The 22,633-nt window shown below is 37.9% G+C and overlaps 1 protein-coding gene across 1 annotated transcript in view; it reads left to right on the top strand.

Annotated features, from left to right (window-relative positions):
- The window catches only part of hcn2b (hyperpolarization activated cyclic nucleotide-gated potassium channel 2b), a 102,334-nt gene that overhangs the window by 62,692 nt on the left and 17,009 nt on the right, over positions 1 to 22,633 (top strand). The window contains 1 exon segment of the mRNA XM_028816226.2: positions 2,691 to 2,909. Coding sequence (XP_028672059.1) covers positions 2,691 to 2,909 — 219 coding nt within the window.

Genomic DNA, 22,633 nt, shown 5'->3' with positions numbered 1-22,633 from the left:
TGCTGGGTCGACAAGCGATTCAGGTGTCACATTTTTCTGTCTTAGAACTAACTTTTTACGGAGTGGCCAGTTCTGTCGAGAATAGTGTGACTCTTTGGCATGGCTGTCCCATTCACAGATGAAACAACAGTACTTTGTATAGCCAAGCTGCAGTCCTCGTAACAGAGCAACGACTTTAAGATCTCCACAGATATTCCAGTTGTACCTGCTATACTGGACGTGCTTCAGCAACAGTTCCATATTCTCATACGTTTCTTTCATGTGTGCTGCATAGCCAACAGGTACTGAAGGATAAACATTGCCATTGTGTAGCAGAACAGCTTTCAGGCTTAACATTGATGAATCAATGAAGAGACGCCACTTTTCTGGGTTGTGATCACAACCCAAGGCTGAGAACAATCCTTCAATGTCACAACAGAAACAGAGACTGTCAACTTGTGCAAAAAAATTGGTTTTATCATGATGTCAGCCTTGAAACACAGAAATTTTCATATCTGGTGATAGCAAACACCATTCCTGCAGTCTTGAACCCAGCAGCTCAGCTTTTGCTTTTGACAGACCCAAATCTCTGACCAAATCGTTCAATTCGGACTGTGTTATCAGATGTGGATCGCCTGATGAGCACGGTTCAAAATCCGGGTCAATGTCACTGTCAGAACCCTGCATTGCAGTTTCTTCATCTGGTTCGTCTAAGTTCCAATCCTCTGGTGGTTTCGGAATTGGAAGACTGTCGTCATGTGGCACGGGTCTCATTGCTGAAGGCAGATTAGGATATTCAATTGATCTCTTGTTTTTGGCAAAGAAACCAGACACATTAGTCAAACAGAAGTAACAGTCCGTCACATGGTCTTTCTGTTCTCGCCATATCATCGGAACAGCAAACGGCATCGCCTTTCGAGTGCCTCTGAGCCAGGCTCTCAGACTGACAGCACATGTCGCACAGCAAATGTGAGGTGGCCATTCCTTGTCTTGATCACCAATTTTGCAGCCGAAATACAGATGATAAGCAATCATCCATCGTCTCTGAGGCGCAAATGTATATTCGCCATAGACATGGCAGAATGTATAGTGGCTGTTACAACATTGACGAGACATATCACCCGACACCAAAATGTCTATAGCATCAAGCTTACTTGCTGTTACATTGCTACAGATACTACACTTTACTATACTGATACTATACATACACATTGACATATTAACCAAATCAGCAGGATCGGTGTATGCAAGCCGCCTTAATAGCATGCTGAGACAGCGTCAAGCTCATTCAGACCTACCCAGGAATGCCCAGGATGTCAACTTCCACAGCACAGCTTCCACCCTGGCCTGATTCCATGCCTGGACATGCTCAGTTTGCACAAAACCGTTTTTGATAAGTCACTTATGGGAGCAAAAATGTTTGGATACAAATATAAGAAAAAATCATGACAAAACTGAAGATTTCTCTGAAATGGTACATGATGGGTAAGTTTTGAGCACCCAAAAATCTATAAGAAACACCCAACAGTGTTCAAGAAGCAAAATTTTTGTTGTGCAGTGTAATTGCTACCAAAAAAATTAGAAAAGGAAAGGGATCACCAAAAAGAAGTAAAATATAAAATAAATTAAAATAAATAAAATATAAAGTTACGGTAAATGTCGCATTACAAAAGGTCCAGAATGCAAGCTTCAAGTAGAATCTTCTTTGCCTTGCCAGAACACAGTGTGACTCATGATTGCGTATTTCAAAAGAAAGTCGGGATCAGTTTTCTCAGCTCTTTATCTGCTTTGTCTGGTGAACTAAAAATGTAAAACTGATCTTCAATAACCACTTTCAGTTTGGCAGGGTACAAGAAGCTGTATCTGATTTCAGTTCTACTTAAGCACTGTTTAATGCTGTAGAATGTTGCACGTTTAGAAGCTGTTGCAGGGGAGAAATCTAGGAAGTTATAAATATGGTTAATTTCAAATATAATCTCATCTTTCTGTCTGAGAAGGAACATGAGATTCCTTCACTAACTTGGTGACATGAGTTTATAGGATTTGTTTGTGAATGCAGTCACCCTTGTACCTGCACAATACAGTATTTCCTGTTCCATATAATCTCAAAGTAAAACAGTTTAAACCCCATACTTAACAGCAACAAGATATACTTATTTCCAAATATTTAACGTTTTTCCTATGCATACCTTTAGAGATTGTGAATAAAATGCTCAACTTTAGTTCCATCAGTCTACAGCACAGACAGTGGAAGTTCCAAGCTGGAAGTGTATTATAGTCTTCCCCTACAGTGTGAAGGTCAATTTTTTATTTTCAACTTCTCAGTCAATCAGCGACTTAGAGGAGCTCATGGTCTACAAGATCACTTTTTCTTTCTGTCTTGCTCTTCTCCATACCCTCTCATCTCCCATCTGCTGAGTTCGAGCATGTGGTGATACTGTCAGAGTTTCAATGCTTGGATGTTACCATAACCTCTGATGCAGAAGGGTGCCACTCCTAGTTTGCTATTGCCTTTTTAGTTACCAATTTGCAGATTCCTCTGTTGCATAACCTTGACAACGTTAGTAGGGTGTAAATGCATTACTAACTGACAAGGACCAGTGTCTTGTTTAGTGAATACTATAGTCATTTATTCTGCAGTTTCCTCATATCTATGTACATTTTTTTTATTTACTGTTAGCTTATCTCTTTTGTTCTAATTCTTTCTGCAGAACAATACATGGAGCGAGCTGTACTCCTTTGCCCTCTTTAAGGCAATGAGCCACATGCTGTGTATTGGGTACGGACGCCAGGCTCCAGAAAGTATGTCTGACATTTGGCTAACCATGCTGAGCATGATCGTGGGGGCCACATGCTATGCCATGTTTATTGGGCATGCCACAGCGTTGATTCAGTCTCTGGATTCATCCCGTCGCCAGTACCAAGAGAAGGTAAGGCCCATAGTGTTTGTGTTGCTTGACATGCAAAAAGGTTGGCAGGACAATGAACCATAATGCTCCTAAGATTACATACTTAATGCAATTTTTCACAGCAGGTGGCAATGGTATTCCTGGGAAAGATGCATTTCTTCTCATCTTTGTGTTTAAAAAATTAGATTAAGGTTTTCAGTTCTGTATTACATTCAAGGCTGTGGCAGCCTTGTGGCCATGAGGTCAGTTTGAGAGAACTATATAGCCCATGCCAGAATCAGACAATTACTTACTAAATCTTGACAATGTACAGTAAATGTGTCTAGCAAATTTATGAAGGGAAATTAAAAATGTGGTGTTCTAGAAAATCAACCCCATCTCATGCAGAACATGCCCATGTCAAATGACCTTTACTTTAGCTCACTGTTGAGTCTTTCTTCTCTTTTCCTGCTTGCAATGTGTCAGTGTTTTCCCAAACAAACATACACTGCCATTCTCTGCTGTTGATGTGTGGAATCTCACATTTAGAGATGGAGGGACTTGGTGACATAATTTTTAAGTGTACAAAGTGGTGTAATAAAAACATTGGTGTGTTACAAAATTATTATTTTTTTTATTTTTAACCTGTGTGATAGCCACTCTCAAAAAAAAAACACCTGTCTCAAAAAATCTGTGTAAGTAAAATTGCCCATGTTTAAAGAGGAAGGAGTCTGGTTGTACTGTACCATGCTCTGGGCTATGATCACCTTGACAGCCAGCATCCATTTAACTAAAGAATGATTTATTGGTATGTAAGCCGAGAATTGACCGTTGTCTTCTTCCATCGAAATGTATGCTAGTTGTGAAACCTCTGGCTTTCATTTACCTGTCAAGGGGGTGACAGCAACCACACTCATTTAAGTGGCTGACACTGTGATTCCTCTCTGCAGATGAAGGAATCAGATTCCCTTCAAGGTATGCTTCTGATGAAGGGTGTCAGACACTGCAGTAACATCTTAAATCTACAAGTCTTTCTGATGCCAGCTTAGATTTTGCAAATAATAGAATTGGGTGACCTCTGCATGGCAACTGTCCCTTCTGCTACCAGGGTTTGTACATTTTGTTCAAGTGAGCAGGTCAAGTAATATCATTTTTTGTTTTAGGCGGCAAATTAATAATTCATGTTATTCTGAGGCAGTACAATCTTCATTTCTGGCTTCTTTTCAGGTCCATTAAAGCTATCAGGATCAAAGAAAGATCAATGAGGGAAAGCTGCCATAATAAGTCCAGTATTAGACAAAATAACAATTAAATCAACAGCTATTCTCTCTGTTCAGTATGTTCAAAACCTTGCAAAATGCCTTCCCCTGCTAATCATTTAGCAAACCCAAATCTCGGTTAAACCCTTTCATAAACCAAACATAATTTCATGTACAGTATTCCTTAACCAAACCAAGCAAAATATTTCCAGCCCCAGGGTATCAAGCTAGAGGTATAATTTAAATGTCCTGGCAAGTGGTATATCACAGCACATCTGTCAGTTTTGATGAGCCGGACTCTCACAGAGCCCGCCTGCCTTCTTCAGGATGAGTAACTTGGATTTTTTGCAAGTAAATAACCTCACAGACTATTACAGGCTAAGTTGAGCCTTGTTACAGTGGCTGATCCATGTAAAATTTTTATAGGGAGGAGAAAACCATCTTTTGAAATGGTTTTGTCCTTTCTGTTTTGCCCTTTGGAGTTGTGTGTTTTCTGATTGGCCACCTTCTCCTGTCCTCTGCGCCTGTTAAGCAAGGTGACCGTGACAATTCCTTCATTGTTGGCAAGCATACTAGGTGAAGGATTATTGCTGAAAATGTAATGAATGTGTGTTTGTGTGTATGTGTGTGTGCGTAGATCTATAATAGATTGACATTGTCTTGGAATCTGGCCACTGTCTCTGGTGGAAGGTACACCTTAGGACTCGACATGCAATAATTCACCTAGGAGTTCAAACAGATCTCCGTCAGCTTACTGGCTTATTTTTATGCAGATGTTTTGGGGCCTTTGTTCAAACAGCATGATTTATTACATCTCTAAGTGAACCCAAAATCTGCAGTTTACAACTTAGACATGACATATTTCCACATGTTATAATGCTTAGTTGAACTTAATTGTTAAAAATAAAATTGTGAAAATATCCACGTACAAACATTTGGGCTCTCTGTCAGTCAGTACTTAGTAAGGCTTTTCTTGGCAGAAATGTCAGCTTATAAACATTTCTTGTAACCAGCTAAGAGTCTTTGCATTACTATATTAAAAGATTTTACATACATCTCCTTGCAGAACTCTTCTAACTCAGTAATGTTCTAATTTGAGATTTTCCTCTAAATCTTAATAGTATTCAAGTTTGGGAACTGTAGAAGCCATTTTGAAGTTTTATTCTTTCATGTCTGTAAATATTCAAGGCTGATTTTGAAGTATACTATGAACCATCATCTTGCTGAAATATCAAGCATTTTAAAGTTTCTATTATAAGGTTTATTGTGTACCCCAGCTGTTTGCTATGATTTTCTGCAAGATTTGTGAATTTTGCTTTCCCTATCTAACCAATGTTTGTAAACTTTTATCAAACATTCTTTTTGGGTTTACATTGTTTGTGGCAGGATGGAAACATTTAGATACCTTTTTATAGCATCTCTCTAATTTGTAAGTATCATGAAATTTTATTTTTTAAGTCATGGGTCAGCTGCTTGGAGATGTCCATAATAGCCGAGTGTCTACACAACATCCCAAGAAGGTAGATGGATCAGAGCATGAATACAACCCGAGAATTATTTTCAGCCAATTTATTTTAGGTTTCATGAACTAATTAACTTTAAGTCTTAAAATAGTATTAATAAATCAGCTAGAGAAGTGCCCAAACATCTGTAGTATTTTATGTTTTTTTCCAATCTGTGAAATTCAGCAAATGCGTAGTAATTTTGCATTAAAATATTTACAAATATGTCATGTTTAAGTCTGTACTCTGTAAAAGCTGAAATTTGATAAAACATGCAGTTTGACCAGAGATGTCTAATTCTTGTATATAATTATATGTATAACAAGGTGACCCCAACTTTGTAAAATCTAATTTTTGAGGAGGTATAGTTCACTAAACTTTTATGAAGATGCTAACTTCAGAACCACTGCACATTTTTTCAGTACTATAATTTCCAAGACTATGCCAAGTGGCGTTGAATTCTTTAGTTCTCACTAATTACCTTTCAGCTCAGCATCCTAATAATGCGACCCTACTGCCCTATCCCCTAAAACCATAGACAGCTTAATATAGCTTAAGTGAACATAAAAATAAATATTTTCTTGGCACACAGAATATATTGTTTGAATATATTTTCACTTTAAATGTAAGCATATGTTATGAATTAAAAGAAAAGCTTGAGGTTGCACAGCTGCGGGACAGGAAACTGTTTTAGTATTTATCACTGAAAAGCAAAACAACACATTTTAATCAAATGGGTACATAAAATAATACATGAAATATAAACTATTTTTTATGGTGACACTTTACATAGATTTTAGTTTTATTGAGCATGCATTATCCAACTTTGAGCTGCTTCATGCTACTGAAAACAAGAATGACATGAGTAGTTCCAAAGTTTTTTTCCCTGAATCAGCATAAAATGCTTCAGTATTTAATCGTAAAAAGCAGAACAACATTTTTCAATCAACTGGGTACATAATATAATAAATAAAATGAATACTTTTCTGTATGAATAGTCTACAAACATTACAGCCATATTTCTTGGAATAATAAAGGACAATTGGCATGACAAACTGATTAGAAAACTTTACACAGTCTGTCGGTGCTCCAGTTATTTCAGTTAGCTAAAAATGATCTCAATTGAAATTGCAGTAAAACGTTTTCACACACTTTAAATGCAAAGTACACTGCCAGCACCAGTTTGACATCTTGAAGAAAAACAAGTAAGATGGCACTTTTTAATGAAGCGTGCTGCAAGTGAAGTGACTTGGTTTCTGAGTTTTCACAGTCTTGCCAGACCTGACAATGTACATAAATGCGAGAATGAACCGTGGGCTTTCTTCATAAAAATGGAAGGATCAATACAATGTGGTACTTGGTTATGAACGAAATGCCTTTTAGAAAAAGAAAATTATTTGAGTTCAGTTATTTTGAAATGCACGCAGTGTAACAGTAGGGGGCGGTAATGCTCCCTTGAACCCTCAGGTACCTTGCCAAACACCAGGTAAAAGTATAACTTTTCTTATTTTTATTATAAATACGTGCACAAAGCACCCTCCACTCCACACTACTCATACGATACAATTCTCTAATTAATCAACACAATAATCTCAGTCCTCCTCTCCCAGACACTTAGCCACCCTTCCTCCCAGCTCAGCTCAGTGTCTGGGCTTTCCCACAGTCCTTTTATATCCCCTGACCCGGAAGTGGAACCAGCCCAACAATCCATAAGTCCTCATCACTTCCGGGTCAGATTAAAAGTCCTTTTCTTCAACCCGGAAGCACATCGTTCCTTCTGGCCATGTGATCATGACGCACTTCCGGGTTATAGGGCACATAGCACTCTGTAATCCTCCCTACAGCAGCTCCTGGTGGTCTCCACGGTATCCAGCAGGGTTGTTTATAAAAACTACAATGTCCATAATGCCCTGCTGGAATTAGGGGACCTTCCATGCTGCTGGGAGGGCTCCATCTGGCGGCCTGGAGGTGTGGACCGGAATATTTGGCCGGTCATCCCTCACAGCGGATATATCATACACACATTTGCATGTATTGTATGTTGTTATCCAAATGTGAATGGGTGTTTTACTCTCCTCTAGACAACTATACAGTAATAACAAAAAAAATATATTTTTAAAAATTTTTTCAGTACATGAAATAAAAAGATAAAAGGCTAATTTGGAAACTGTTGGTGCTACAGTTATTTCAGTTAGCTAAAAAAAGTACATCATTTTGCCATTAATTTGGAATGCAATATTTTTGCAAAACTTGTAACACAAAGTATACCACCAGTATCAGTTTGACATGAAGAGAGGATAACATGCAAGGTGGCACATTGTGGATGCAGCAAGCTGCAAATAATGGTGACAGTGTTGGAAGGAGGCTCACTCGCAATGTCTACACAGACATGGCAGACTCTAACAATATGTGCAAATGTGAGAATGAACACTGGGCTTTCTTTATGAACATTGAAGTATCATTAGAACATGTAACTTTGCCACAAATGACGTGCCTTTTTAGAAAAAATATGATTTGAGTATAGCTATATTGAAACTCTTGCACAGGTATTGACTCACATATACACATTCACATGTATTGAATTGCATACACATACAGTTTTACATAGTTATGCATACACAAGCAAAGAAAGCTGATTGTTTATTCTTATGTTTGCATACATTTCCAGGTATACAGTGTCTGTGCATTGTAATGTTTTCATTCACATTGGAATACAAAGTATGCAGCCAGTATCAATTTGACGTGTTATGTGCTCTTCAGATCTGACCTTTTTACATACAGAACGTGCTATCCCAATGTGCTATCTTGTATTTTCTCCTTTACCTGTGGCAAATTTGTGCTGGCTGTGTACTTCGTATACTGAGCTTTGCAGCTCTCAGACACTTGCTACACTTTGATTCTGTCTACATCCTTTTTATTCCAAGTTGTGTGAAAACATTACGTTTGAGGTGACAAATTGTGGATGGAGAATGCTGCATCTAAAGTGCACAGTGCTGGATGCAACTTTCTCACATTTCCACAGTCACTGCATATCTAGCAATTCATGCAAATGCAAAAATAAAATGTAAGCTTTCATTGCTTCTGTACGTATCTGCCGTAAAACCATGTTTAGATGTGATTCAGTACATATGCCAGCATTTTAGTATGGTTTCTTAAATCATATTTTATTTTCTAAAAGGCACCTCATTCATGAAGAAGTACAATGCTGTAACCATCTTTCCATTTTAATAAAGAAAGTTCATTCTCACGTTTGCATGCATTGTCAAGTCTGATATGTCTGTGAAAACAATGCGAGTAAGCTACCCTTAACACTCTGCCTTTTAGTAGTTTATCACCTCATCCACTATTCACCACTTCGCATGTTCTCCTTTTCCCACATCAAATTGATGCTGGTGGTATACTTTGTATTCTAAGTTTTATGAAAACATTGTAGTGAAATTTCATGTGATTTTATGTGTTTTTTTTTAACTAACTGATATATCTGGAGTGCCGATCGTTTTTAGATTAGCCTATCATAATTTATTTTATTATACAGGGTATGTACTAAAAAATTTGAGTGATTATAAATGACATTTTCTGTGATTATTGTATGGTTGTCTGGAGAAGAGAGAGGCAATAATTCATAGTTTGTTATTAACAATCCATACCCTTTATAAAGGTGGCTAGATTGGATTTTTCAAAGCGAAGAGAATTTGCAAATGCAGTCAAGTGTGTGCTGGAGGAGAGAGAGACAGCAATTCACACCTGGATAGCAACGTTCAATGATATTGCTTGTGGCACTAGTAGGGGGTCCATAATGTAACAAGAATATCAGAAATCGTGTTTTCAGAATAGAATTTCAGAATTACAACATGTATATTTGCAGTGCAGCAAAGTAGGAAAAGTCAAGGAAGGTCAGTGAGGAAATAATTAAAGGTTTAAAAAGACAACACCAATTGGTGTCGGCCATGATGCTTCTAGTGTTAAAAAGAGCAATGTGGGGTTCTGATGGCTACTGTGTTGATCTGTATAGCACAAGTGTGTAGACTTTCACTGATTTGACACTGAGTGCATAACGTTACCTGTACTTCACGTACAGAATTACAAAAAAAAATTAAGATTTGGGCTGTAATTCACTTTGGATAAGGTGCTAGCTGAATAAATAAATGTAAAAAATGAGTAGTCAATCTCCTACATCTAAACAGGTACACAGAATGTTGTGTGAACAAAGATATGTGCTTGAAAGTATGTCATGTTTTACTTTCACTTTGCACAAAGGAAATGAATGCCTAAAACTAACAGTTAAGAGTGAATAATTTATATTAGGAGACCTAGGAATTTGGGCCTAATAATATCAAACATGTAAATTCAGATTTTTTTTTGCTTACAAATGATTTATTCTGCCTTTGTTGCCAGCTCTGTTAAACACCCAAGCTGTTCAGTGCTGCCTCATGGGACTGCACTTCTCGGAAAGCTGCCCAGTTTTTTTATCAGCTTCCAGCATTTTTGTCAGCTGCGTTGTTTCCATTTTCATGTTTTTCGTAAGTGCTTTTGGATTGTCTTTTTTTATTTCGGCATGTCTGTCTTGCCCCTGTCACTGCAGCAAGAGAAAGTAAATAAATGCCAAATCTGGATTCAATTGGCCGGGTACTCTCAGGAGGGTGATGGGAAATGGACCACGAGAGACTAGGATCAATTGCTCTTGTTATGTAAGAGACTTCCTGAGCTGGGAAGCTTGATTAAAACTCCCTAGAGGCTCGTGTAGCAAGCCGTGAATTATTCAGCTCCCATTTTCAGGAGCTCGGCTGTGTGGACTGTCTGAAATCATCTTGGCAATGGGGTCTGCCGCTTTGGCGGTTGCCATGACATTTCTCAAGGGACAAGGCCTAGAAAAAAAAATCATGCAGACACACATGCACACATGCATTGTATAATGTTGATTTGGTAAAACACAAATTGTGCGTGCTGTGTGCAATAAAATAGACTGATCTACCCGGTTACTGTAAATAATTTAGAAATATTTTTCTAGACTTGCAAAAGCAGTGATTCCTATTTTAGACTCGCATAGACTGCATGGACATTTTCCACATGTGTGAAGAAAGATAGAAAGAAGAATTAGTTAAATGTGTATAGTGTCTTAATAATGATAATGATTAATAAAAGAAAAAACGGTATCTAAATTTACTTTTAACTTTGCTTTTAGTAGCTTATTACAAATTTGCATTCCCTTAATCTGTATTGCTGAAAAAACAATGAGTCAGTCCACTGTTTTAGGCCCAAAATTGACACTGTAGTGATTTTCCTGAATCTGAGCCTCATAGCACCCTGGCATAAACTTCCAGGAAAGTTCAGGAGTATGACCACCTATCTTTAGAATACACTTTCTGAATAATATTTTTAAAAAAGGAGAACATATATTGATGAATTTTAATTGGTCTCATTTGACTGTGGTGGCGGCTGACTGTGATGCACTTTGGATAAGAATCAGCATGCAGAAATCTACGTGGTACTTTTCCGCAAAATAATTGCTTGCTGTCTGCAGTTGGGTGGCAAGCAATTGCCCCCAAGAGGAATGTACATACTATTCATTGATGTATTGTCTACAATTCAGAGTAGAGGGCTCAGAATTGTTGCATTCCTTACCTACAGGCATGAGGTTAGGCAGTTGTGCTCAGTCCACAACTCTGAATCACCTTGTGATTCAGTCAACTGCTAGGAATCCAAATGTACATTAGATCTGTGTATTTCCAAAGCACCTTGAATTAAAGCTTCAGAAATGTACTATATAAAATGAAAATTGATTTTAGGTTTTTATAGTGACCAAAAGGGTAAGAATGGGGATGTACAGCTGTCAAAATGTGGATCCTTAGCAAGGGTGCAGAATATACTCTTCTTGATTGGGTGGGAAGCTAAGTAATCTTGGAAGGCCATGGCATGTGCATGCTGTACTGTAGAATGGAAAGAGCCAGTAGAATTCTTCTGGTTTGACTAGTCAGAGTGTTTCATGAGCCTTTCACTGGATGAGTAGCAGACCAAGCCATTTAGGAGGAGACCAAGGAGCAGTCAAAGGACATGCTAAGGCAAGGGTAGGCAATTTTGCTCTTTGAACTGCACACTGTCTGAAGGCTTTTCTTTCAAGCCTGTTTAATAATTTGAGGCTAGCCTCTAATGCCATCTGATCATCTAATTTTCCCAGATTGACTTGCATATATGTTTGTCTATGGTCTCAGAAATAACAGATATGTGTTGCTTTCCTTTTTTATGAAGTTCAGAAAGATGCTTATCTATTTGCCTCAATTTTCATGGACAATATACCATCCACTGACTATATATACAGTATTTTTGCTTCATGTGAATTTATTCTGTTGTTAAGATACTGATCTTAAAGAAAAGTGGAGAATTGATAGGTAATCCAAACTAGGTCAAATAATATTTTGTTGATTTTATCAGAAAGGTTTAATGTACACAGATGGGATTTTCTAACGAAAGCTCAATCGACCCATCACAACATGATCCAAGAATGGTGAGAATTAGCTCCTCATTAAGAAACTGGTTAGAATTAAAATATATTGTGACTTCTGCTGTCATGAAAGGTTGCCCTCCCTTACACTAAAGCATTTTTACTTCATGATTCTGCTGATGTCTCTAAGTACCCTAACATGTAGGAGTACTTGGAGACTATGTCTGAGGACTAGACTAGTGTGTTTGGCCTATTAAAAACTTTTCCTTTATGAGGACAAGCTTTTACAATAACATGATGAAGAAATTTCCTGTTTTTCCCCATAACTGCATGTTTGTGACGATGAACATTTAGCTCAAAACAATAATAAAATGTGTACCTTTCTTAAGGTACAACACTGCATTTTTAACATAGGCTATATCTGAGATGTTTAAAACTCAAAGCACATATGATTATTGATGATATATAATAAATCATTTTCCTTTGAGTTTTCTTTCCTACTTCTGAGTACCTAAAGTACCTAAAGCATTTAGTAAGATGTTATCACAATACAGTCATCATTATTTTTTAGTTTAATCAGTTTCCTTTATTTACATCTCTAACACGTTTCTGTAGATTATTTTTCTTTTCACCTGAGGGGAGCAGTAATGAAAGTTGTGAAAAATCATTTGAAAACTGACAGTTTTACGTTCTATATAAGATCCCAATTTAATTCTGAAGTTCAATATTTCATTGAACATTTTTGTTTTGATTAGCAGTGTTAAATGTTGCAACAGTCAAAATGGACATGATTGTTAAGGTTAATCATTAGGATTCATTATGTTTTACTATAGGCTGAAATTAATTTGCGCGTTAATGTATGTAAATGTCTAATTATTTAATAAGTTACTTTTAGGGCAGTATAGTTGTAAAAAATGTGTATGTGCCCTGAGCCTGTACTAAGTGAGGAGCACTTTACAAGAAAATAAACTGGATTGAATTAAAATAACCAGGGTACCCGCTCACAACCACAAGGACCTTAAATTTGCCAGATAGCGTAAGTGGATTTTTAAAACAGCAAAATCTACAAGGGAAGAAAAAGAAGCATATAGATGTGAGTACCTCTGTTTTTTTTCACAATGCAATCAGAGCAGACCTATTCCTATCATTTTAAACAAAATAAATAAAGAGATGAATAGTTAAATAGGTATAGGGTGTGCGGACATCTTTTTTTTTGAGATCTAAAATAGTGGTCTGGCTGATATATATATAACATCTAAAATTGTACTAGATTTTTGTCTTGATCATTACTCAAATTGCATAGAAAAGCAATAGAGCAGCATAATTCTGTCCATCCCTTGCACAACAGGTACATGTTTTGAACCTGCACACAGCCTCACTTACATACAACGTAGGGTTTATTTAAAGAAAAGAACATGTGACAGTTTGAATCAGCTGACAGCTATAGAAGGACCAGTTAAAGAATAAGTTTGGTATTGTTTAAGTCAAAATGATTTCTTCACATTCATGGTGTATATTAATTTACTACATGAAATTACATTCTAAAATGAAGCACATTTTATACATTTAAAAAATTATCTAGCTTAGTCTTACATTTTATAATAGAGTTAATGAGTACCAGGGTCCTATTGTGAAAAAAAACTCTTAAAACTTAAAGAATATGTAAACTTTTAGTAGCACATGTTTAGGAAAACATCTTTTTCGTCTGGCTGCTCCCATTAGGGGTTGCCACAGCAGATCATCTTCTTCCATATCTTTCTGTCCTCTGCATCTTGCTCCGTTACACCCACCACCTGCATGTCCTCTCTCACCACATCCATAAACCTTCTCTTAGGCCTTCGTCTTTTTCTCTTACCTGGCAGCTCCATCCTTAACATCCATCCATCCATTTTCCAACCCGCTGAATCCGAACACAGGGTCACGGGGGTCTGCTGGAGCCAATCCCAGCCAACACAGGGCACAAGGCAGGGAACAATCCTGGGCAGGGTGCCAACCCACCGCAGGACATCCTTAACATCCTTCTCCCAATATACCCAGCATCTCTCCTCTGCACATGTCTCAACCAGTGCAATCTCGCTTCTCTGGCTTTGTCTCCCTACTGTTCAACCTGAGATGACCCTCTAATGTACTTATTTCTAATCCTTTCCATCCTTGTCACACCCAATGCAAATCTGAGCATCTTAAACTCTGCCACTTCCAGTCTCCTGTTTTTTGGTCAGTGTCACCGTCTCCAACCCATATAACATAGCTGGTCTCACCATGGTCTTGTAAACCTTCACTTTCACTCTTGCTGGTACCCATCTATCACAAATCACCCCCTACACTCTTCTCCACCCACTCCACCCTGCCTAGACTCTCTTCTTCACCTCTCTTCCACATTCCACCTTACTCAATAATACTGATCCCAAGTATTTAAACTCACCCACCTTCACCAGCTCTACTCCTTGCATCCTCACCATTCCTCTGACCTTCCTCTCATTCACACATATGTATTCTGTCTTGTTCCAACTGAACTTCATTCCCTTCCTCTCTAGAGCATATCTCAACCTCTCCAGGGTCTCCTCAACCTGCTCCCTACTCTCGCTACAGATCACAATGTGATCAGCAAACATCATAATCTATGGGGATTCCTGTTTAATCTCTATATTTCTATAATCTCTAATATCTATAAATAAGAAAGGGCTCAGAGCCAGTCTTTGATGTAATCCCTCCTCTACTTTGAATGCTTCCATCTCCCCAACCACAGACCTCACCACTGTCACACTTCCCTCAAACATATCCAGTACCATTCATGCATACTTCTCTGCCAGTCCCGACTTCCTCATACAGTTCCACAACTCCTCACTAGGTACCTTCCCATATGCTTTCTGTAAGTCCACAAAAACACAATGCAGTTTCTTCTGTCCTCCTCTATACTTCTCCATCAACACCTTCAGAGCAAACACTACATCTGTAGTACTCTTTCCCAGCATGAAGCCATACTGCACTAATCATCACCTCCCTCCTTAGCCTAGCTTCCACTACCCTTTCCCATAATTTAATGCTGTGGCTCAGGCATCCTCTCACTTTCCATGATTGTATTAAACAATCTGGTTACAAACTCCACTGTAATCTCTCTTAAACACCTCCTTACTTCCACAGGTATGTCATCTGGACCAACAGCCTTTCCAATCTTCATCCTCTTCATAGCTGTCTCCCCATCATGCAACCTTCTCTCTCTCTCATTCTCTTCATTCATCAACCTCTCAAATTACTCTTTCTATCTATTCAGCACACTATGCTCACTTTTGAGTATGTTTTTATCTTTATCCTTTATCACCCTAACCTGCTGCACATCTTTTCCAGCTCGGTCCCTCTGTCTAGCAAATCGGTGCAGGTTCTTTTCTCCCTCCTTCATCTCCAACCTCTCATATAACTCATCATATACCTTTTTTTTTAGTCTTTGCCACCCCTCTCTTCACCTTGCGCCTTATCTCTTTGTACTCCTGTCTACTTTATGCATCTCTCTGACTATCCTACTTCTTCTTTGACAACCTCTTCCTCTGTATACTCTGCTGTACTTCCCCATTCCACCACCAGGTTTCCTTATCCTCCTTCCTCTGCCCAGATGTCATACCAAGCATCCTTCTAGCTGTCACCCTTACTACTTTTACTGTAGTTGCTCAACTATCTGGTAACCCTTCACTGCCTCCCAGTGTCTGTCTTACCTCCTCACTGAACTCAAACTTATAGTTTTCCTTTTTCAGGTTCCACCATTTGATCCATGGCTCTGTCATCACTCTCCTCCACTTCTTCCTTCAGACCACCATCCTATGCTGCCTAACTATGCTTTCCCCTGCCACCACTTTGCAGTCTCTAGTCTCCTTCAGACTGACCCTCCTGCATACGATATAATCTGACTGTGGGCATCTTCCTCCACTCTTGTACGCCACCCTGTGTTCCTCACTCTTCTTAAATATATGTATTCACTACAGCCATGTCCATCCTTTTCACAAAATCCATTACCATCTGACTTTCTGGGTTCCTCTCCTTGACACCATAACTACTCATCACCTCCTCATCTCTTCTGTTCCCTTCATCAACATGTCCATTGAAATCCACTCCAATCACCACTCTTTGTCCCTAAGGGTACACTCTCCTCCACTTTATCCAACTCACTCCAGAAATCTTCTTTCTAATCCATCACACACCCAACTTACAGTTTAGGAAAACATGCCTTTTGCTTCTGAGGCATGCTGGTGACAGCATATCTGCACTGAAAATAATACATTTTATCACTGTTTTTTGGTACTGTTTTCTCAAGATAAGGATACATTTCTTGCTCTCTTTGTCTTGAGGGTAAATGTTTGTTCAAGTGCATTTCTGGTCAGAGTTTTAGAAGAAACTTGAGGATGTTCATTCAATGAATATTGCATCCTTCTAAATACAACATGACAAACAAATGGCATTTCTAGCTATGCTAATTATTTTTTATTTTATGTAGTGAAAAAAGGCAAGAGGTCAAATAGATACAGATACAGAACAGATAGTTTGATCTGTAGCAAATTAACATTTGGACGAGAAGACTTATAAGCTACCAACACAGAGGACAGCTGCTACCTCTGATCCCAAAATGATGCTGCTTCTCTAAACAAGGGGAAGGAAACTTTCCTGTGAGAGCCATCATTGGTAGAAAAGAAATCCCGAACCAAGGTTAATTAGAATTAAATTAACTAAATAATATAGCAGCAAGTTTCAACTTTTGTATTGAAATTAGCTTTCATTTTTATATTGGACAGGTTATTTTTAGATCAGGGTTGAAAACTTGAATGAGTTTACCAAGTTTATTTATTCCAATTTCTTTTAAATCCTTCTTTTTTGCTATTAATGCAAAGAGTATTCATAACATAATAGAAATAAAGCTGATTTTCTTTCCAGAGAGATACATTATGATTTTAACTTTATTCAGGACAACAAGTGTTCATTTAAATTTTTGGACGAATCAGTGAAGAACCAAAATTTGGCAGTCCAATGGAGTTAATTGGCCTATTGGATTTGCAAATTTGAAAGGAAATTTTAAAGGAAAAATCATTTATAGTAGTGAACATCATTCTGGGACATATATCATTCTTACCCTTGTCTTTGGATAAAAAGTAAATCGTAATTGTTAATGTACAGTTTATGGTATCAATTATAAGATGGAAGAATGTTCCAAGTACTCAATTTTAATATACATCATGTTTTGGATACACTGTCTCAGTATAAAATAATCTTAGTAAGTGATTTTAATGGCACACTGGATAATTGCTTGGATATAAAGCATCAATAGAGAGATCATTCCATTGAGTAAATTTTGAAAAAGAGAATTAGTGTTGGGGTCTAAGGGTATTTGATGTTCAGACAGTTTCAAATCCTGGGGTTAGACCAGTGGTGCAAGTATAGGCAGCATAAGCAGGACAGTTGCACCGAGACCATGGTGCCTGCATGCTTGCCTACTTGATATCAGAATTAAAAAGTTAATGGTGTTTGTCATTGACACAACTTCAGAAAGCTTAATTCTGACTATTTAGGGTTCATGTAGGTTATATACTTGATGTATGCTATTGATGGTGGTCCTTTTTTAATTGGATTTAGATTAATTTCATATGAGGAGGGTATAATTTGTTTTTTGCATTACTATCCATCACATTCTACTTATGTCACTGGGTTAAACAGTTTTCATAGAGTCAGAAAAGAACTATCAAAACAGGCAAGACGTAATCATTAAGCAATTACTGTATTTGAAATGCACTTCAAAACAACCTCTTCTGCTGTAATTGTGGAGTTTATGAGTTTGCTGTTTAAGGGGTAAAATTGTAGTTTTTAGCAAAAAGAAATAAAACAATAATAACAGTCAATGACAGTATGTTTTACTTAGATTCCTAATTATACTTGGGAAGAAAAATAATGATTGTTTATTATAGTTTTAATCACATGGTTTATCAAGAGGCAAAAAGAGCTTTGTGAGATTTACACTGGTTTCAACTATGATTATTAATTAAACTTTTTGATGATAGTATGAGAAATATTAATATATTTAAATGCAGCCAGTCTTTGGAAAATGATGGACAGATACATATTATATTTCTTTTCTTTTGTTAAATATGGAGTCTGTATTTGAGTTAGTAGAAATGAAGGAAATACCCCTATCCTTAAAATATAAAGTGATTTCTCCCATACCAAAATAAAATAAGTGCATTTTGTTGTTCGAAACCTACAGTATTTGCAAGCAGATTGTGAAGGAAAATATTGATAATCATTGATAAAACACAGTAATTTTTGATTGATATAAAATAGAAAACTGAAAAAAGAAAAAGGTTTGGGGGTCCATCCGATACAGTATATTGTCGTAACTAAGAGCTCTATAGAGTAGTCTTAAAAGACTGCGGAAGGCAAGTGACTGGTTTTATAGGCGGTGGAAAGGAAGAGGAGGGTCTAACAGGGTACGGGTGGAAGTGAGTTGAACAGGAGGGCGTGGTCTGGAGGGGGAAGTGGAAATGGCTTAGGCTGTAGCCAGTCTTGTCTTCTGTGGTTCTGCAGAGGAGGAAAAGGAGACGTTAGTGCACTTCATCAACCCCTGACCAAGCGTTTTGCCCATAGTTAAGCCCGTACTCCCATGCGCACGTGTGTGACAAGATTATCATTTAATTATATTTTTATGTAAATATTTGAATATTTTTTCTTTTCAGAAACTTTGTATATGCCACTGGCAATACAATATATTTTGTTGTGCTTTTATGATTTTGTTATACTTTGTTTTCTGTTTTCTTTCTTCTGTGTTATTGTTTATATTTTAAATAAAAAATATTATATAAACATTATCTCCAAATCGCCCATGTAGACGGGTGCACATGTGAAATTTCATACTGTGAAGCTTGCTTTTCCCATAGCATGTGTGCATGCATAATAAATATCCAGGGATCAAGCATTTGGAGGGAAGGAAGTAAACTTGTTTCTTTCTAAGTGCTGTGGTTTTTAATGGGCTTATTGTGGTTTAATGTTAATGGGCTTACTTTTTACTTGGATAATTTGGTATAGGATAACATCTTTGAAATTTACTTGTGTGTCTAGTAGGTGTTTGCCTTAAGATGCTGTGTTTGTATGCATTGTGGTTTTTTGATGTGTAATGCCATGTTGTTCATACCTGTGTTTGTGTCCACCTGTGTATTTCTGCAACATGGTGCATTTTGTTACAGAGTGTATATTATAGCGTTTGTCAAAGTAGTTGTGCAATGCTTTTTATTGACCATATGAAACCTGGAAGTTCAGACGGTTGTGATGTAAAACAGGAACCCTTAATAACAAAGTTGAAAAAATTAATGTATTTTTACACAAGTTGATGGTAGTCTCCCTTTTTTGAGTGTAGAGGGTAATTGCAGACACTATCTCCCTTTCTTAATTTGCTTAAGTTGGGGGCAGAGTACCAAGAGTTGCCAGACTGTTGAAGATAAACTCAAAGTCCATTTAAAACATGGAGCACTTATCTTTGCATAAAAAGAATTTTTTGACTGATTTTATCAAATGTTTAAGACAAGACTTTGTTTTGCACAGATTAGCTAATTTTGAATTCAAAGTGGGCACTTGATCAAATCTAATTAAACATATTCCACCTTGCAAAAATAATCTGTATTGTGTAAACATTCAGTTATTTCAAACCCTTCTGTTCCAATGTTTATGAGGGTATCAACAGACATTTAGCACGGCCCAACCTTTGACCAAACATTTCTACACAGGACTCCTTCTCATAATGCTCATTATAACTTGCACATATTTCTGTAAACTTGAGTTTGCTATGCAAATATGAGAACCTGCAAACTCTACAGTGTTAATGACTGTGATTTGAAACCACAAACAATTCAGAAACATAGATTTAAATGCAAACCACTTAAGCCATTCATCCCACAGGAAGGATTTACAAATAGATAACTTGGGCATGAAAACTACATACCAGATAAAGCCAGTGGAGCTGTTATTACTTTAATTGGAGTGAGAATGAGACAGTAATAATCAAAATATGGAGGGTGTTCCACAGATCAAATTATTATACAGGGCCTTATCATGCAAATACATTTTTCAGGGTTAATAGCAATTGGGCTAATCTAATTTAAGTTGATATAAAAGAAGTATTATGTAAACACATTTTTTTCAATGTCTAAGATCATAATTTGAGACAAAGCCTAAGTGATTTATTCTTTAACAGTGGAGGGGTTGACCTGGCATCTTGAAGTGAATGACATTATGTTTTGTACGATAAACAACATAAGGTGGAATACCTCAAATAGATAAAACAGTGAGTGAAGCAATGTGTTGTTCTCTTATGTGAGCAGAACATTCCATATTAATTTAAATGCTCAAAAAAACAAACCTTACTCTCTAAGCTTTTTTTTTATTTGACTATCAAAATTATTTTAAACGAAAACAAATAAAATTTTAAATTTATTTTACCATAATGATGCTAATGGGCAGCACGGTGGCGCAGTGGGTAGCGCTGCTGCCTCGCAGTTAGGAGACCCGGGTTCACTTCCTGGGTCCTCCCTGTGTGGAGTTTCCTCCGGGTGCTCCGGTTTCCTCCCACAGTCCAAAGACATGCAGGTTAGGTGGAATGGCGATACTAAATTGGCCCTAGTGTGTGCTTGGTGTGTGGGTATGTTTGTGTGTGTCCTGCGGTGGATTGGCACCCTGCCCGGGATTGGTTCCTGCCCTGTGCTGGCTGGGATTGACTCCAGCAGACCCCCGTGACCCTGCGTTCGGATTCAGCGGTTTGGAAAATGGATGGATGGATGATGCTAATGTTTTATGTATTAAATAGACATGAAACATCTCTGTGCTTGGCAGTTGACCATTGATTTTATAATTTCGTCTCTTTTTACAAAAAAAAAAAACCAAAAACATCATGATCCAGCAGTTGCGCAAAGTGGATCAGATGGAAGCTGATAACATACTAGTTATGAATTGTTATTCCCTGTTATTCCATGATGCCTTTGTCAACCTTATGCTGAACAATCAGGCATGATGCACAGCTTGAACTTTTCACCTATCAGCTCTGTATCTGAGTCAACAGAGACGTTTGCATCTGTGAATGTTACCTTCAGCATTTTTTGAAGAAATGTTTCCTATTATTGAAGTGCAAGAAAAAGTAATTTGACAGCATTGGGTACACAGCAGTAACCACTTGAAGATTAAATGACGGCGCTAGACAAGACATACACTCACACATCTACTTATTTGACTGTGGGCCAGGTTAGAGTTTCCAGTTGACTTCAAAGCATGTTCTTGGACTCTGGGAGGGGTCTGGAGTACCCAGAGGTAGGGATGCACCGATACCACTTTTTTGGAAAACGAGTATGAGTATGAGTACTTGCATTTCAGTACTTGCCGATACCGAGTACTTAATAAAAACATGATTTAAATTTACAGGTAACAGCTTTAGTCATATAATTTAACAAAAAAAACAAGAAACTCTCGTCTATCCACTGGGAGGTTAGGCTAATTAGCGACACGGGGCTAACACTGCTTGTCCAAATATCCGTGGTGAAACTAAACGCAGAGGAGGCTTGCAGTAGGCTGTGGATATGTTTTTTCACGGAGTCGTGTAGTTTAGGCAGCTCCGTGTCAGTCATGTAGCGGCGACTTGGGACATCATATCTGGGCTCCAGAACATGGAGGAGACAAAGGAATCCCACATTTTCTACCTCCGAGAGTGGCTGGTCACTCAATGCAATGCACTCGATAATTGCCTGTGTTATTTTCACAGCACGTGGATTGTCTCTGGACATTTTCTCTCGTCTTGCAAGAGTTTGCTGCAGCGTGGGTTGTGTTGGTTTAGAAGCGTGGGTAAACTCTTTGTACTCGTTGTCGTGCTGGGATTTTAGGTGCTTGATTAAATTACTTGTGTTAAATGCACTACCTTTTGAGCCTCCTCTGGACAATTTCGCTGAGCACAATTTGCAGTCCGCCTTTGTCTTGTTGTCTTCAATCACTTTGAAATAGTTCCACACGGCTGACATGTCTCGCCTCGCCTTCTCCCCGCTCTGAGCTGCTGCAGCCGGGGCCTGGGGGCGGGCACTCGGCGCCCGTGATTAACCCCTTACACGCCGCTCAAACATAGACATTACTCAGACCGTGGTATCGGTCCCCGGTATCGGGGGACTTTTAACGAGTACGAGTACTTTAGAAAATGTGGTATCGAGGCCAATACCAGATACCCGTTTCGGTATCGGTGCATCCCTACCCAGAGGGTAAGCATCACAACATGTGGAAAGCATGTGAACTCTGTACGAAAGGCATCCAGGTAAGCATAGAATTAGGGACTAACCTACTACACTCTTCCTGTTCATAGTATTAAAATGTTCTGCTGTGTTTAATCAAGTAAATGTATTCATATTAGGAACTCTTCTACTTAATAGTGGAATATATAGTAAAGTAAATAAATCTATAAAGGGTTGTTGTAGTAATTAATTCAGTTATTGAAAAATCTTTTCACTTAGCTGATCTGAATTATTTATGTGAACTTAAATACCCAACATTTGTTCATTATTTTCTGTAATA

The sequence above is a fragment of the Erpetoichthys calabaricus genome, chromosome 12 (genome assembly GCF_900747795.2).
Source record: "Erpetoichthys calabaricus chromosome 12, fErpCal1.3, whole genome shotgun sequence".
NCBI lineage: Eukaryota > Metazoa > Chordata > Cladistia > Polypteriformes > Polypteridae > Erpetoichthys > Erpetoichthys calabaricus.
The sequence above is the reverse complement of the archived record's forward strand: the minus strand, read 5'-3'. Positions and strand labels throughout refer to the sequence as shown.